At 31.8% G+C, this 13,751-nt stretch overlaps 2 protein-coding genes across 3 annotated transcripts; one reads left to right on the top strand and one right to left on the bottom strand.

Moving 5' to 3' along the window:
- Positions 1-1,250: 1,250 nt before the first annotated feature.
- On the bottom strand, positions 1,251-2,943 carry LOC121215538 (NADH dehydrogenase [ubiquinone] 1 alpha subcomplex subunit 6). 2 transcript variants are annotated; one of them, XM_041090279.1, is made up of 4 exons: positions 2,560-2,926; positions 2,040-2,379; positions 1,677-1,731; positions 1,251-1,398 (listed from the first exon to the last, which is right to left on the bottom strand). In XM_041090279.1, exons 1-3 carry the CDS (start codon positions 2,586-2,588, stop codon positions 1,720-1,722), a joined length of 381 nt encoding a protein of 126 aa, XP_040946213.1. In that variant the 5' UTR covers positions 2,589-2,926; the 3' UTR covers positions 1,251-1,398; positions 1,677-1,719. The 2 variants fall into 2 exon arrangements, with proteins under 2 accessions (XP_040946213.1, XP_040946212.1); XM_041090278.1 differs by lacking the exon at positions 1,251-1,398 and having other exon boundaries at positions 1,428-1,731; positions 2,560-2,943.
- Positions 2,944-8,399: 5,456 nt separating this feature from the next.
- LOC121215539 (laccase-2) lies at positions 8,400-11,358 on the top strand. Its single transcript, XM_041090281.1, has 6 exons — positions 8,400-8,585; positions 8,675-8,826; positions 8,897-9,141; positions 9,677-9,805; positions 9,890-10,849; positions 10,932-11,358. Exons 1-6 carry the CDS (start codon positions 8,469-8,471, stop codon positions 11,060-11,062), a joined length of 1,734 nt encoding a protein of 577 aa, XP_040946215.1. The 5' UTR covers positions 8,400-8,468; the 3' UTR covers positions 11,063-11,358.
- Positions 11,359-13,751: the final 2,393 nt, after the last annotated feature.

A 13,751-nucleotide genomic window follows, 5' to 3' on the forward strand; every position in this document is an offset into this window, starting at 1 on the left:
ATTAGAAAATACTAATTAATCTAAACCTTAAACCCTAACCCAACCCCGAATCTCTAAACCCTAAATCACTAACTCTTAACCCAAAACCCTTAGCCCCTAACCCCTAAACCTTATTTAATATATAAATTAAAAAACACTAATTAATCTAAATCCTAAACCCTAACCCGATCCTGAATCCCTAATCCCTAAACTCTAACCCAACCCTGAACCCCTAAACATTATTTAATATATAAATTAAAACACACTAATTAATCTAAACCATAACCTGACACTGAATTCATAAACCCTAAATCCCACCGACCCAGCTAACACTTTTTGTTATCAAGAAAAAACAAGCAGCTTTTTCTTTTCGGGAGCAAATCGTCCAACTAACCCCACCGACTCTACTAGCTAAATTGAATCCCAACTTCACTTAATTATTTTCTAAAATTCAATATTTAATAAATTTTATAATATTTTCCTATAACCCTTTCTCAGCCTAAAAAACCTAGCTAGTATTAATTTCTAGTGGGTGTTAAATATTGAGTAGGTACTATTAGGTCATTATTGTGTTCATGTTTGATTAACTAAATATAAAATTATTTTTGGTAATAAAATTATCAATATATAATATTATTTATCACGATATTTGGTGTTTTATATTACTTTCTTTGATTTATTTAATCGAACTATCAAAATTTATTATTCTTGTAAAAATTTATTCTATTTTTTATTCTTTACAACACAACAATTTAAGTTTTATGATATTTTATTTTACTCATAATTTAATATATTTTTCTAGTAAAGTAGTTTAAATAAACTGTGATTGAAAAATAATAATAAATAGTTAGGAGTACTTAGGATGACTTCTCTTTAATAAAAACATTTTGTATTAAACAATATTATTTGTTATCATTTAAATGTAAATTTGACCAATATATAATAAATACAACGAAATATCAATTTTTTTAACTTATAATAAAAAATATAATTGAAACATTACTTGAGAATATATCAAAGAATGAGATAATTGAAATGGTTTTAGATTTTATTATTATTAGCAGCGCTTTCTCAAAAACGCCGCTAAAGGCTAGAGCATTAGCGGCGCTTTCACAAAAACGCCGCTAAAGGCCCCAAAAACTTAGAAAACGCTTTTTGCGATGCTTTTCAAAAAACGCCGCTAATGCTCAACCTTTAGCGGCGGTTTTACAAAAGCGCCACTAAAGCTTGATTTTTAGTGACGTTTTTTATCCAAACGCCGCTAAAAGCCTGTTTTGGTGTAGTGAAAACAAATGATTGATTCAAAGTGTTAAGATAAATACTTAGTTTATCAAAGTCCAATAGGCAGTAACCCAGCTTCCTTTGTGAAGTCCATCTTTTGACAGCTCTATAATTATAGCCACTCTCCGGATTCACTAACTAAGCATCATAATTTAGAAACGAAAAAGTAGTTTAGAAAATGATAATTACGAAGACTTACATGAACAAGCAAAGTATGGGAAAACTGAAGGTAGAAGCAAGCAACTACCTTTTTATAGAAGGAGGTACTGAAGAAATGGCATAAGAACATTATGTAAACATGACAGATTTCAGAAAAAAAATGTACATTTGCTTGCTTGGTATAATGTACACTTCTTAAAGCAAAATTTACAAGATAGAAAATACACTTCTATTTGACAAACAAACCTATCATACACCTGACTAAGAAGTTTAGGTTTGTCTTCTGTTGAATATGTAACTTCATGCATGGGCCTGCATCAGCACCAAAGAATGCAAATTTCACCATCCAAATGGATAGAAAGTATATATAAAGCTTCACCAAAAATGACAGAAGCATCGGTTTCAATAGGTTAATGACCATTCCTTGAATAATCTTATTTTTCATTATTTTAATTTCTCTTAATTCAAATTAGCTATAAATTTTATTTATTTCCAGAAATTAAGTGCAAGCAATACAATATTTTCCTAACCCTAGGAAAGATACAATTTCCCAAAATTTTAACAAATAAAAAAGTAAATTAGATAAAAAGGATCTAAAACGGAGAGATTGGGGAACGGACCTTAGGGTTAGTAACATGAGAGTTCTTACGGGTCTCAGAGGAGATGAAAGAACAGAGCTCGGATTTGGTGACGACGTCGTCTAGGTTATAAATATCCATAATAGTGGGGATTGATCGACAAGCTTGTCTAAAGAAATCGAAGACCCGGCTCCTTGCTTCTTCCAAACTCGCTGAGTTAGGCGGTACTTTCACACTCCTCAATGTGAATGCCATTTTGGGTAATCTGAGTTCGAACTCGACTCGTTCAGTGACTTTTGAGTCAGGAGGTGAGAGGGATAATGTGGGAGGAAATGAACTTAGTACACCTATTATCAATGTGAAGACTCCAGAAGCCCAAACGCTGCCGTTTAATAGCAGTAGATTAGTCCATAGATAATAGATGGATAGAGGTTTTGAGCCGGGCTTTAGTTAAGATTTTCAGTCTCAACTCTGGGTATAATTATTTACTCAAATATTGTTGTTTCTTAATATATTTGCAACTTGTATTAGCAAATTTAAGCATAAGATTAGGAAACCATACCTCTCTTTTCTGTCTTGAAGATTCTTCATCTGCCTTTTGTAATGTTTCTCAATATACTGCTTGACGACGCTTGATTCTTCCTCAATGACCTCGTCTTATCCCTACAGCAGCCCCAACATCTCCAACAAAAATAACCGGCAGAAACAGTAGGAGAGAAAGGGGTCTATTTGAAAACGACAAACAAGATTGAGGGAGTGATGAGCTTATTGTTAGGGAAAAATTAAAGGAAAAATGAAAAGTATTCACTTGAAACGGCGGATAACTGATTGGAGGAGAAGAAGAAGGGGAAGTAGAGAAAATGATGGAGGAGTTCAAAACGATGAAGAAAGGGTGTTTTTTTGTTAAACGTTTGTTAGGGTTTGGAATGGAAAACTGGTTTGTTATAAAAAAGCCACAAAAAATTATTTTATTTTAAACGAAAAGACGTCATTTTGCTCTACTAAAATTTTTTTATTTTGTCTGTTAAAAAATTATTAGTTAAGTGATTTTATAAAATATTTTTATTATTTTTTATAAATTAAATTTTTATTTAAAAAAATTAAGTAATCTCAAAATAAATATCGTATATTTTAATAAAAAAATAAAATGGTTGTAATTAATTATTAAGTTAGAATTATCTAAATTAAATAATTACCTATATATCCATATCATTTTTATCTCATTTTTATTTTTGTATTTTTTTCTTATAATTTGGTCCTATCCAAATTAAATAATTAAATATATCAAATATATCAAATGGTTTAGATTAAATATTTTTAAATATAAAAGCATTAATTGATTGTATAAAATTGTATCATTTAACAAATCTGAAATAAACCTTAAACCCTAAATTAGCCATTCAATATACATAAAGTCTATCTATTATCTATCTCTTAAATAATATAAACTATACTCGTAATTTTAATATATTAAATTTATTATTATCTCTTTTACAATTATATAAGAACATAGTTAATATATAAATTTAAAAAACTAATTAATCTAAACCCTAATCCGACCCTTGAATCTCTAAATCTTAAACCCTAAATCCTTAACTCCTAACCCTTAAACCTTAAATCCCAACCTTAAACCATAATCCCTAATCCATAATCCCTAAATCCATATATAATTATTTGATCATGGCGGGGGCAAGGCAAAACACGCAAAAAATTAAACTGGATAAAAAAATGAACTGAGCACTAAAAATAATGAACCGGGATGGGATAAGATGGGGATATCCTTAGATATAGCTTATATTGAAGAACCAAATCTTTACACGATTTTGAAAAACCAAATTAATATTATCTCTTTTACAATTATATAAGAAATTAATTAATATATAATTTAGAAAACACTAGTTAATCTAAACCCTAAACCATAAACTTAAACCCTAAAATCATAAACCCTTAACGCATAACCTCTAAACCTTAAACCCTAGCCTTTAAACCATAAACCATAAACCATAAACCCTAAACCGTAAACCATAAACCCTAAACCATATACCCTAAACCAAAAGCTCTAAACTGTAGTGATAATTAATTCAATATTTTAAAATTAATACTATCACTTTTACGATTATATAAGAAATTATTTAATATATAAATTAAAAATTCAGTATTGTATCCAAAAAAAACTTTAAAATTATTTTAAATATTAGTATTTTAATTTTTTCCATTTTAACAAATATTTTAAATTATTTTAAATCCCTGAGCATTAACGACGCATTTTAGAAAACGCCGCTAAAAGCCCTGAGCATTACCGCTAAAAGTCATGAGCATTAGCGGCGCTTTTCCAAAAACGCCGCTAAAAGCCATGAGCATTAGCGCCGCTTTCTTAAAAATGCCGCTAAAGCCCTGAGCATTAGCGGCGCTTTCTTAAAAACGCTGCTAAAGCCCTAAGCATTAGCGGCACTTTCCCAAAAACGCCGCTAAAGCCCTGAGCATTAGCGGCGCTTCCCAAAAACGTCGCTAAAGCCCTTAGCATTAGCGGCACTTCGCCAAAAACGCTGCTAAAGCCCTGAGCATTAGCGGCGCTTCGCCAAAAACGCCGCTAAATCCCCAAAAAGCTAAGAAATTGGTGTCGTCGGGCTTAGGTTTTTTGCGGCGCTTCCCGAAAAACGCCGCTAAAAATACTACCTATTTTGGTGTAGTGATTTATAAAGAGTATATACATTCATTTGATGCATGGTTTACTGAAATTCTATTAAATGTCGGGGGGGGTTGAGGGTTGGACTATGCCTATGGACTTTTTGTGCATCAGACTTTAATTTAGTAGTTTAATAAAATTGATCTCTTTTCCACAAAAAAACGTAATCTATTAAGATTAGTAGTGTGAAAAAAAGTTATTAGTAAATATTTGGTAATTTAATTCCATTTTAAAATTTAAAATTTTTTTAAATTAGTTAATAAAAATAAATAATTAACCTTATTGGATTTTTTAATAAATATTTATGTTGAGGCAAATTTTTGAAGTGGCTGTTATGTATTTCTGGAAGTATCTATATTTATTATCACTGCGACAGAGAGCAACTTGCCATATTTGAAAGTTGACAATATATTGAAAAAGATTTTTGGGTTATGTTGATATTGTGGAATTAATAAGTCTATCAATAAATATCAATTCACTTAGAGAAACATATTTTAAAAATCAGATCGAATCGAATATAAAAAATTTATTAGATCAAAGATGTTAGATCGAGACAAACCATTATTATATTATTTTTACAACAAAAAAATCATAGAAAAAAAACCTAGGAGTTAATCTTGCATCCCATAATCACTTACTACCAAGAAATAAGCTTCAGCTTGCTTCGCAAGAAAATCACTCATAGAGTTCCGCCATTAATCAATTTTGATAAGTTACTTTCTTGCAACGGTTAATACAATGATGAATGATTTTTCTACATCCCCCAAGGCTTGTAGTTGATGTTGGAGCTCCACTTCATCATAGCACCTGAGTCCGACTCAATCTATAAATTAAAGCTACAATGGTAACCTGCGGCAATAAAAGTTTCAAGTGCAGAAGGACAACAGACAACCATATATTATGGGAAAAAATTATATAAGCTACATACAATAATTCAACATCTTAACTCTTGAGCAATCACTTATTTATAATGGTGAATAAAGAGTTTAAGATATTTAACGTGTTTGACCATAAAAAGAGAAAAAGATGTTTTATACAAAATTTTCAAAACTATTTTATTAACAATTAATTGTGAAACTTTTTATATATTTGATTATTATTTAAATAAGAATATACAAACATTTTATAAATTTGGGTTCAACTTTTAATAATAAAAAGAAGGGAATGAGCAATCTTAAAGTTGGATAAAAATGTTTGCGGGAATAATTCAAGGAAATTATACTGGTGCAATTTAAAATTAGGGATAAACTATTAAAATAATCACTTTTATTTGTCTCAAATTATATTTTAGTCACTTATATTTGAAATGTTGTGTTTTAGTTACGTTATCGTGTTGTAACATTTTAGTCACTGATACGTTAATTGCCGTTAATGGTGTAACGGTAAGCTAACGTGACATGCTAAATCATCATTTCAAATGAAAATTTTAGGTTAAATTCTACAATTGTTTCCTATATTTTTTCATTTTGAGTAATTTAATTTTTTTATGTTCTTTTAACTTTTCTTTTTTTCCTTTTTATTTTCCATTCTCTTCTGCCTCTCCCTTTGTTTTCTATTCTTCATTTCTTTTAATGTAGTTTTTCTATATTTTCCATTTTTTAAAACTAGTCCATAAGTTTGCCTCACTCGAAAAAATTAATTTGTTCAAAAAAATAAAAGTATAGGGACTAGTTTTAATAAATAGAAAACATAGAAAAACGTCGTTAAAAGAAATGGAAAAAAGAGGAAACCCAAGGGAGAAGAAGAGAATAGAAAATAAAGAAAAAAAAAGGAAAGTTAAAAAAAATAAAAAAAATTAAATTACTTGAAAAGAAAAAGTATGAGGACCAATTGTATAATTTAAAACCTAATTTTTTTTTGAAATGATGATTTAACGTGACACGTCAGCCAATAGTTACACCGTTAATAACAATTAACGGCTCAATGACTAAAAATGTTACAACATGATAACGTAAATAACTAAACCGTAACATTTCAAACATAAATGATTAAAATGTAACCTGAATTAAACAAAAATGATTATTTTAATAATTTAACCTTAAAATTAACGGAATAATGATAAATTAAAAAATGTTATTGGAGTTAAGGTATTATATTATGAGAACAATATTAAGTAATTGTTCTGCACAACAAAGAAATAATATGTTTTAAAGAAAATTTCCCTCATAGTAAATTATAAAATTTTAATTTCGAATCCAACCAAATTTTTATATAAAAATATTTACATTTGACACATAATTGAATAGATTTGTGATCCTCTAAATTTAATTTATATACTCGTATCTAATACTAATAATTAAAAAGTTGTAACTCCATGCCAAAGTCTAAATGGTAAACTAATTTTTCACAAAAGCCTTTTGGAAGTAGACACTTGCTAAGTCTAGTTTATCCATTAGCTTGATCTTTTGAGTAATTTAGTTTGGTTATTAATAGTATTAAGAAGTAGCTAAGCACATAAACCCTAATCATGCGTAGAGTTGCTTAGAAGGAAGGTGATGGTTCAACAGTCGTCTTCCCTTGGCTTTGCGACTCACCCATGGCTTCTATTTGGTTGGGGAGAGCTGTTGTCACCAACCAAATTTGCATGTCCCAGTGAGCTTTCCATGGAAATAATCATCACCATCAATCTCAATCTTAATTCAATTGGTTGATTGACAAGCCGTGGGAAGATGGTAAACTTTTTCATCAGATATAGTTTAGCTGTGTATTTTATATAGATTATCTTTTTGTACTTGTTGAATTTAAATTATCATAGAGTTAAAAAATATCTAAATTTATAATTATTTGAATTTAAAACTATTTTAACTTTAAAATTGAATTCAAATGACAAAATTCGAAATAACACGACTTTAGTTTCAAAAAAGAATAACAAAATTTAAAAGGACACAAATCCAAAATTAAAAATTATTTAAATGATTCAACCCTAAAATGTTTTGTATCCAAATAAGCAACCCAAATCGAAATTGATTTCATCATGAAAATTTTAAAAACTATATGTATTAAATTTATCTCATTCAAAATTAACTTAACCCCTCCAATTGAGAAATATATATATAAATTAGATAAAAGAGTTAGATTAAAAAAACACCAAATACCATTAATTAATATGGAAGAATTCAAGACATATACAGTTTCTCAATTGCAGTTAGGAAACTAAAAAAATCTCCGCTAACAATTCATCAAATAATAATCTTAGGGTATTTTGGATTGAGGACATCAGTAGAAATGCACAGTGGTTGGGATGTTTATTTCACTGTTTACTTCAATGGAAATAAAGCATTTGAAACCGCATAATTATCTTAGAATACATCATTCAGAGGCACCATTAATCTTAACAAAGAATTTCCTTTTATTATCACCAACCAAGTAGGATTGTCTTCTGTAGTTTCAATTGGTTTTCCTTGTAATCATGTAAATATATGCTGGTTTTTTGACAAAGGGTTCTCGTGGAATTGTTACTCATCATCGGTAATCTGTATTAAGTTTGGGGATGGTGAAATTTTGTGTATAAAGATAAAGTTGACAGGCATAACAAGGACAAAACGTTTATTCACAGACTTTAATGACACTCCACAGTGAAAACTTGGGGCCATAGCTTAGAAGTTCCCTCCTTTCTCAGACCTGTAACATCTTATTACCTAATCAACCAAACATGGACTTACAGATAGTTCAATCTTGTCTCTATATAAACATGCATATCTCCACAGGTATTTTTCATGAATCACCCCAAATTAAGAGCCAAAACTTCAAAGACTCCACCTATATTTTCTTTCCAGCTTTAAAACATGGGTACTTCACCAGAAATTACCATGATACTCTTTGTTGCTGTTGGCTGTTTCATGGCCTATCCTGAGGCTGTCACTGCAAAACACACAGGCATTACCAGGCACTATACCTTCAATGTATGTATATTGCATTGTTTACTTTGGGTAACTTGAGGTGAAAGTGATTGATACAATCCTCAAGAACTTATCCAATTTTCCCTTTGCAGATAAAGCCGAAAAACATCATTCGCTTGTGCCACACTAAGAGCATTGTCACAGTTAATGGGAAGTTCCCTGGACCTCGTGTTATTATAAGAGAAGGCGACCGCTTACTCGTTAAAGTAGTTAACCATGTTCCAAACAATATCAGCATTCACTGGTATATATAACTTGTTTACGTTTCTAAGGCTAAGCTCTTTTGGAATATGGTAAATTAATGTCGTTTACAGGCATGGAGTTCGACAGCTTCGGAGCGGATGGGCGGACGGCCCATCATACATCACGCAATGTCCCATTCAAATTGGCCACTCTTATGTGTACAACTTCACCGTTACCGGCCAAAGAGGAACTCTCTTCTGGCATGCTCACATTTCATGGCTTAGAGCAACTGTGTACGGACCGCTTATCATCCTCCCAAGGCGAAACGAATCTTACCCTTTTGTGAAGCCCTACAAAGAAGTCCCGATCTTGTTCGGTAATGTTACGGAATCACCTATATCTTCTTCATGCAATGTAGCAAATATATGATGTCCTTTGATGGCAATTTATTGGAAATTGGCCAACCATGCTGCTGTTACATTTTGTGGTTGAAGTGCATGCAGCTTGATGACATGCTGCAGCACATATGCTTGCTGTAACAGCAAGGTTTCTCTTTAGTTTCATTCTAATTAATCTTGTTTAAAATGGACAAGTTGATGACAACTTGATGCATTAGGTGTTGAATGACTAGTTTAGGTGGCTTGTTTATGTGTACAAGCAATGTTTTAATAGTCCCAATGCTGATTAGTGGGGTTAGTTGACTATTTGGTGATGTATTTGACTATAAATGTATGTTTTTTCTAGTTGAATGAATGAGCTGAATGAGCTATCAGCCATTAGCTCCCTTGCTGCACATTTGTGAGCAAGTAAAAATGCTTCTTGCACCTTGCTTCATGTTCTGTGCTCTTGTTCTCTCTTTTGTTGCTGCCTCTTGCACCAACACAATTTAACTCAATCATTGTTAACTACAGGAGAGTGGTTTAATGCTGATCCTGAGGCAGTTATCAATCAGTCTCTTCAGACAGGAGGTGGCCCTAATGTTTCAGATGCGTACACCTTCAATGGCCTCCCAGGTCCATTGTACAATTGTTCTGCCAAAGGTATATAAATATTTGCACACATGTATGTATCTATGTATTTATAAATCCCTTTGGATATTAATGCATGTGATTTGTGATTAACAGATACATATAAGCTGAAGGTAAAGCCAGGGAAAACATATCTTCTGAGGTTGATCAATGCTGCACTCAATGATGAGCTTTTCTTCAGCATTGCGGACCACAGTTTAACTGTGGTGGAAGCTGATGCAGTGTATGTGAAGCCCTTTGAGACCAATGTGTTGATGATAACACCAGGACAAACCACCAATGTTCTTCTAAGAGCCAAATCTACAGCTCCCAATGTCTCTTTCTTGATGTTAGCCAGACCATATGCCACTGGCATGGGCACCTTTGATAACACTACTGTAGCTGGTATTCTTGAATATGAAACACCATCCAGTAGCTTAAAAAACAGGCCACTTCTTAAACCAGGCTTGCCTGCTATCAATGCTACAAATTTTGTTGCCAATTTTACAAGCAAATTCAGAAGTTTAGCCACCGCCAAGTTCCCCGCCAATGTCCCACAAAAAGTAGACAAGAAGTTTTTCTTCACAGTTGGTCTTGGAACCAAGCCTTGCCCCAAAAACCAGACCTGCCAAGGACCAACAAATACCACAAAATTTGCAGCTTCAATGAACAACATCTCCTTTGCACTCCCAAGAACTGCACTCCTCCAATCCCACTTTTTCTCCCAATATTCTAAAGGGGTTTACACCACTGATTTCCCAGCTTTCCCTCTGATTCCATTCAACTACACAGGCACTCCACCTAACAACACACTTGTAAACAATGGCACTAAACTTGTGGTGATACCATTCAATACAAGTGTGGAAGTAGTGTTGCAGGACACAAGCATCCTTGGTGCTGAGAGCCATCCTCTCCATCTCCATGGCTATAACTTCTATGTTGTTGGTCAGGGTTTTGGAAACTTTGACCCTGAAAACGACCCTCCAAATTTCAACCTGGTTGATCCTGTTGAAAGAAACACAATCGGGGTGCCGTCTGGTGGTTGGGTTGCAATCCGTTTTCAAGCAGACAATCCTGGTAACAATTGAGATCATACAAGTTTTATCTTCAAAACATAAGATGAGAATGCATTTAGTGACATTAAATGTTAATGATGCAGGAGTTTGGCTGATGCACTGTCACTTTGATGTTCATCAGAGCTGGGGCTTAGGAATGGCATGGGTGGTGTTGGATGGAGAACTCCCAAACCAGAAGTTGCCTCCTCCACCCTCTGATCTTCCCAAGTGTTGAGTTTTTTACTATTCCTTTTTGGGACTTGAAGCATCAAGCTTTACATGCGTCCATAATTAACCATAAGTTTTGGTTCCCTTTTAAATCCTTGTTGGGAGAGTTTTGTTGTTAACTTATGTAACGGTTTTGCTGTGTGTCATTTTGTCTAAGCCAACCTTGGCATTGAACAAATGAGTGCTTTAAAATTTTTTATTTAAATCTGCCTAACAAAAATTGGTGGAGCTGGTTTTGTACTTGTACCAACCCAGAGTTTGATTGCAATTGTTGGGGATATAATAATTCCAAATTTCATCAAATCCCTCTCATTTAAGATAAACAATCCTACTTTTTATCTATTGATATTTATTGTTTTCATTTCCATTATATTTATAAACAAAAACTGTTGATTTGATTCAACAAAAAAAAAAAAAAATCAAATGATGAGTTGCGGATGCTTTAGTAATAGGTACTCTGTGTAAACCGGTTAGTGATGTTATCCAATATTTATATTAGATCATTCAAAAAGTTTTTTTTTTTAGAAATCCAATAAAATTATGTTATTTCATTTTTTTAAATATAATTAATATCATGCTAATTAAATCAATTCTCTTTAAGAATATTTTCACCCTAATTAATATTGATTAATTAAATAAATTTAAATTTTAAAAAAAATAAAATTAACAAATAATAATAGTTTTTTTAGTACTTATGGTCTAAAGGTTCAAATTTTTTCGAAAGTGCTTAGATATGAGTGCTTTTTAAATATTATATATCATGTTTAAAATCATGTTTTGTTAGTTTTTCTTTTCTTTTCAAGTAATATCTAAATTCAATTGTCATGTGTTTTATTTTAGATACGTTAGCATCCATCTAATTTTTACTACAACTTGAGTTGAAGTGTATGAGAAACTCTTATTTGAGTACTTTTTTAAAACTTAAACCCTTATATGATCATTTAAATATGTTTGACTCTTATGTAAGCAATTAATAAAAAAATTTAACTAATTTAAACATTTAACCTTAATTAATCAATTCAGGTAATATAATTAAAATTATTAAGATAGTAGCAACTTGAGTAAATAAACTTATTCCACCTCTAACTTGAGTAAATAAACTTATTCCACCTCTGACTTTCATCATTCAATTTACATTACCTTCAGAAGAAATGGAAGAGGCTTTTCCATGGCCAAGTTGATGTACACTGGAAGTTGCAACCCAAAGGGAGTGATATTTTAACTCTACAACAAAGATTCGACATCTAAATGGCGGCTACATTAGAAACTCTATTGCATGGCTCGCAATTCGGCGCGCACAGGAAATTCCCGAGGATGGTTATAACATCAAATGTATTAACTAGCTAATTATGCTTTTGCTATTTTACCAAAAAAAAATCTTGATGTATTTAGGGTTTAAAAGAGTTTTTTTTAATTCCTTAATGATTATGTGGGCTTTGAAAATATAACATGGAAACATTGAGCTACACAAAGCATGGGCAGAAGAAAACCTGATATATTTCTCTTTTTAAAAAAAAATCATTTATTTTTCTTGATCATTAAATTTTTTTTATTTTAATAAAATACGAACATAATTGTCAAAAAAACTCTTGTCAAACATCACATAATATTGAGAGAGAGAGTCTTGCCCTCATTTCCTAGTGCGAGTCTTTAAGGGGTTGTTCTTGATAGTTCTCGAGATGCCATTGTTAGGATTTTGTGCCTTTAGTATTGTGATTTTGTCATTCTACATGTAATTTTTAAATTGATTGAATAAATAAAATTCCATAATTAGTTTATCATGTCTTTGTATGATTGTCCTCAATGGTTTTTGCATGAAAAACAAAATGAAATAAGCAAATATTAGATCATTGATTACCTAAAGGTTTAACTAATATTAAGTTGCATTATATGAAAGGATTATGATGCGAGAAAATAACTTATATTAATAGGTAATCTAAATTGTTTGTAGACCATGGGAACCAAAGTGAGCAATTGATTCATAAAGGCTATGATGTTGTTTATATGTTCAATTAGGGCGAGACCTTATCTCGAGTATCGGGGCAGTTAACTCCAAGAAATAAAGACATAAGTGTAATTGTTTGGATTGACAATACATCAAACTAGACCAAGTAGAATTTATCCTAGATTCCTTTATAAATTTGTTCAGTTGTGACATTCACGGTGTGACTCACCCAAATCCCGATTAAGTGTTTGACCATGTTACCTAACTCATGTACTTTGATATATTGAAATTTTGTGCTCATTTTGTATTGGAGCCAAAAGTTTGTATACGGGGTGCATGATTTATGTATGACATGGCTTTACTTACAATAATGGAAATCATAGCACAATAAGGAGTTAATGGTAGCATTGCATGAATTATGAAAAATGAATGTAGATATAGGTCATTTGTTTGGGATCATCAACTCAGTCAGAGCTTCTTGTTTGCCTACTTTGATTAGGCTTCCTTTAACGAGTTTGATCGGCATTTCGTGCCTCTAGCCCTACTGAATTAGACCTTTTATCAGTTGGTTGGGTAGCATAGTAAGTTTAGAGGCGCAACTAGAAGAGTTGCCTCTCTCTCTCTATATATATATATATATTTGATTGCAGTCTCTGGAGTCCTTCTTGATCAATGGTCCCCATTAGCATTAGTGTCAATTAGCAGTCATTTTTTTGGAAGGCAAGGAACTCATGTGTGATCGCGAATTCCA

The sequence above is a fragment of the Gossypium hirsutum genome, chromosome D03 (genome assembly GCF_007990345.1).
Source record: "Gossypium hirsutum isolate 1008001.06 chromosome D03, Gossypium_hirsutum_v2.1, whole genome shotgun sequence".
In the NCBI taxonomy this organism is placed as follows: Eukaryota; Viridiplantae; Streptophyta; class Magnoliopsida; order Malvales; family Malvaceae; genus Gossypium; species Gossypium hirsutum.